Source organism: Cydia fagiglandana, chromosome 5 (assembly GCF_963556715.1).
Source record: "Cydia fagiglandana chromosome 5, ilCydFagi1.1, whole genome shotgun sequence".
Classification (NCBI taxonomy): Eukaryota; Metazoa; Arthropoda; class Insecta; order Lepidoptera; family Tortricidae; genus Cydia; species Cydia fagiglandana.
In genome coordinates, this window is record NC_085936.1 from 21798687 (window position 1) to 21803291 (window position 4605).

The window sequence follows — 4605 nt, forward strand, 5'->3', positions numbered from 1 at the left end:
TTAAAATAGTACCTAGGCTCTAAAATAGTCTATTTATATAATAAAATAAATAAAGAATTAGACATCCACTCAAAGTCACACCGAGATTGCAAAACGCTCCTTACTCAGTGGCTAAAAACGAAATCATATGAGGAAACGGAAAAACTACTAATCTTAGAATACTAAATAACACAAATAAAAAATGGCAATCGGACAGAATAGTCTCTGTCATATATATATACACACACACACACACACACACACACACACACACACACACACACACACACACACACACACACACACACACACACACACACACACACACACACACACACACACACGCACAAGCGCGAGCGTTTTACATGCATTTACATTAAATTTATTATTATATTTAAGCTACTTACAATAAAATAAATCTGTTAAAATTTAACACCTAATTATAAGCATATAACGTGTAAGCTAAAAATGGTCATTGTTGTTATTTTAGTTTTAGAAATTATATTTTTAGGTATTTATGTTTAGATAAAAAGTTTGTTGTTAACCTAGGGAAGAGCGGTGCCTCCCAACACAGGCAATTCTTTGCTTACCGGGCGGCTCCATCCCCTAAACCATGGCCACGTGTATTTAAATGAAATAAAGGATTTTGTATTTTGTATTTTTTTGTATTTTGTAATAGTAAATATACCTCAACAATGTAGTATAACTGCTAAAAAGGAAAGTCTTAGTCTGAAACGGCCTCATAGCAAAGTTGGTAGTGACCCTGCCTCCAACAATGCCCTCCTCGGTTTCCCGAGTTCCCTCGCCGGGTTCGAATTCTGGGAAGGGAATATCTGTTCCCGAGTCACCTATTATGGTTTCTATGTATTAAAGTATATCCATTTATTATATACTTATCGTCGTCTATGTACCTACACGCACAGTACAAGTATTATTAAGCTTATTATTTTTTATACATACAAGTAGAACTGGATCGTTTATTAAAATTTGTCCCCGCAATATAAAAAATTACATACGAATAAAAAGAACAAAATACACGTACGTTTTAAATAATACCGTTTGTTAAATTTGATTCGGTGTAAATTAAATTGATTAAACCTCTCATCCCCATTGTTTCTTCTTTAGATGTTAATTTTTTTTTTAGCCTATACATATTGTGTCCCACTGCCGGGCAAAGGCCTCCCCTGTCTTTCGCCACTCGTCACGGCTTTGTGCATGCTCGAGCCAGTCGCCTCAGAATGAGTCCAGTACGGATATGATGGTCGTATTTGTCTACGTGACAGCGTGATAAATCGGTGTCCGTCTCTTTCTATCCCGCAGAGTTAAAAAGTGACAGTTGTTTTATCACGTGGATAAATGTGGATAAAGCGATCCGTAATAGGCTTGCAGGTCGTTTCGCCATCTCATTTTTGATGCTGTTTGGTAGATGTTCAATTACTAATTAAATATTTTAGTTAACAACATTAAGACGTAAATATTCTTTTCATATTGTCAACAGTATAAGTTTGTGTTAACTGTCAGTATTTATTGTGATTTTTTATGGATTTAAATAATTTATAAATTATTTTATTGACAACCGGCTACTAAGCAACTAATAAAACCACGCTTTTTCACTTCCGAAGCGGTAAGGACATCAATGCACTAGAGGACTAAATTAACGTTCCAATGGTGACATCGCACTACCGAAATGTGCAATTAATTCCATAATAATTAATTATCTATCGTTCATGCGACTATGACAATCAATTTGCCCATTATACGGAAACAATTAGAGCGATGATAGTAAATTGATATTTTATTTTACTATTTATATACCTACATAATATCTTTCATTAGGTTTATTGAAACTGTACTCATTCAAATATTTATTCGTACATAAATTTAGGTTCTGACCAAAAATAAATGAGACAAATTAATTTCAGATAGTCGCGTCTAAAAGCAAAACAATGAAACAATCGAGGAGCAGCGAAAACTTAAAACATAATAATATAAATAATCGGTCACATAATTTGCATATTAGTTGATCTCAACAGGGTGACCTCGATAGTATCAATGATTCTGGTTATGAAAAAAATACAAAAAGAGGTTCGCAAACATTTTGTACAGTATTTTGGACACAGCCAAATAAAGGGTTAATAATGCATAACGAAAATTAGCATACATTTTACGCATTAATATGGCGTCAAGGTAAAATATAAATATTTATAGCTCACGAGTTTAGTCACAGTTACACGAAGAAGAATGTCATTTTACAAAAATAATATTTACGTAAAAGGATTATTTATTATTATGTTCATGTCGTGCCAGCTGTTTAGTTGTCTTTGTTAGATATATCTTGATATATTTAATAATAGAATAAGTTATAACATTTATTGCTAAAGTGCTCAAAATGGCAATTGCATTCAAACAGGTAAATGCTCTATTTATTTTTATACATCAGGATCAATACGTTATTTAACGGTTTATACTATACTCGTAGTAGGTATCTTGGCGGATATTTTTTCATATTTCATATTCCAAATATATTTAGATAAATATTGAATTATTTTTTTATAATTTTACATTTTAGATGAATAAATAAATAACTTCATAAAAAAAAACATATTTAAAATGTTAATTTCTTTTTCTGTTTTATGTACGTACCGACTTGAAGTTTATTGAATACTTGTCTTTCAGTATTGGACAATGTGCGGTATTATTTTGAATTTGATAACTATTGGATATCATCTGGGCTACACTACAATTCTTCTTCGGGATTTAAAGGCGCCTGGATCAGATATAAAGCTGAGCTTAGAAGCAGAGTCATGGGTGGGTGAGTTAATGACAAACCTTTTTAATTATTCAAAAATCATACTTTGGACACATAAGGCTTTGGAATAATTCTATTGGTAATATTTTAATTTATTTAAAACTAAATACTGTTTACATCAACCTACTTACCCTTTGTGATATCTGCATTGTTTTCTAAATAACTTACAATTTGTTTATGATCTTTCAACATTTCCTATTCATTCATTCGAACGAATACGCATACGCCTTTTGACTTATTGATTTTGTCTTTATTCCAGTCTCTGCGATCGCAATATCTTCTCTGCTATCAGGGTTGATGGTCGCACCCACCCTACAAATACTTGGAAGGAAATCAGCTCACATATCTGTTGTTCTTCCAAACCTCATCGCGTGCCTGATCCTGTACTTTGCTCAGAATATTACAGCGCTGGTTATAGCCCGCTTGGCGTCTGGATTCACATTCGGGACAACAATATTCGTTGCTGCCATCATCATCGGAGAATACTCGAGTCCTGAGTATAGAGGTGTATTCCTCAATGCAAAATCAGCAAGTTACTCGTTAGGTGTATTTTTGGTCCATTGCGTTGGTATATTTTATGACTGGAGAATGACCGCCCTCATAGGACTGATACCCTCAGTGTTGTCTCTAATAAACACATTAACTTGGTCAGAAAGTCCGGCATGGTTGGCTTATAAAGGAAGATATGAAGCCTGCGAAGCCTCGTTTCAACAGTTAAGAGGAGACAGCTATAGGGCTAAAGAAGAATTGTTACTTTTAATGGAAACGCAAAGGAATCGGAGATTGAGTAAAATTAAAGGCAAATCTAAAATAAGCAGCTTTAGACAAAACCTATCAAAACTTGGTAAGAAAGATTTTATAAGACCTTCATTGATCGTGTTGTTTGTTTTTGTTATTTTAGAATCTTCCGGTCGACATTCATTTTCAGCTTACGCTGTTCGATTCATGTCTGCCTTTACCACTAATAATACTAGTACTTTGTATTACGTCCTGGCTGTGGATGGTGTTGTATGTATTTGTGGAATATTATCTTGTGTGATCGTGAAATTGTATCGCCGTCGGACAATAATATTTACGTCTGGCGGGTTGGCATGTGTTTTGTTAGTATCTATTTGTGTGTATTTGTACTTAAAAGCTAAAGGCATAGCTCCTGAAGATAGCATCTGGTTGCCGTTAACACTATTGTTTACGTATCATGTCGTTATCAACCTTGGTGTTGCGCCAATAATTATGGCATTACTAGGCGAGGTATATCCTTTAGAACATAAAGGTTTCGGGGCTGTGGTTTCGGGAGTATTTTTCTCTGTATCAGTGTTGGTAGCATTGAAAGTAACACCTGCACTAATCAAGAGTATGGAAGTATATGGAACGTTTTTAGTGTATTCATTATGCCTGGCGGGTTCTCTTGTATACTTGTATATATTCTTGCCGGAAACAGAAGGAAAGACTCTGCAAGAAATAGAACATCATTTTAATGGTGTTCCACTTACGTTGCAAAATGATACCGAAGAAAAGTTGTTAAACAGTAAATAACTAAAGATACTTTTACTTTTTGATTATTATTTACGATGTTGATAAAACGTATACGTAACATGCAAAACAATTAAAAATTTAACCTATGTTTTTTTTATCCTGGGGCAAATTTGAAATTACAGTTTTAAAGCGGTAATCATTTTTATGCGGGGTTTTTTGTAGCAAGTAAACAAAAATTCACGGTAATATAACCAATTAAATGAAAAGTTCGAGTAAATAATTAATTTTGCTATTTTACGGTACTCTAATACGAGTAATACCTATAGGGCAAATATCGATCTGAC

The 4605-nt window shown here is 33.7% G+C and overlaps 1 protein-coding gene across 1 annotated transcript; it reads left to right on the plus strand.

Annotated features, from left to right (window-relative positions):
• The first annotated feature begins 2344 nt into the window (after nt 1–2344).
• On the plus strand, nt 2345–4321 carry LOC134664860 (facilitated trehalose transporter Tret1-like). Its single transcript, XM_063521589.1, has 3 exons — nt 2345–2389; nt 2656–2791; nt 3048–4321. Exons 1-3 carry the CDS (start codon nt 2369–2371, stop codon nt 4319–4321), a joined length of 1431 nt encoding a protein of 476 aa, XP_063377659.1. The 5' UTR covers nt 2345–2368.
• The last annotated feature ends 284 nt before the right edge of the window (nt 4322–4605 follow it).

Coding starts and splice junctions, on each gene's coding strand:
- LOC134664860 (XM_063521589.1), top strand. CDS start 2,369: ATGGCAATTGCATTCAAACAG. Junction 2,390..2,655: donor TGGCAATTGCATTCAAACAG/GTAAATGCTCTA, acceptor CTTGTCTTTCAG/TATTGGACAATGTGCGGTAT. Junction 2,792..3,047: donor AGAAGCAGAGTCATGGGTGG/GTGAGTTAATGA, acceptor TCTTTATTCCAG/TCTCTGCGATCGCAATATCT.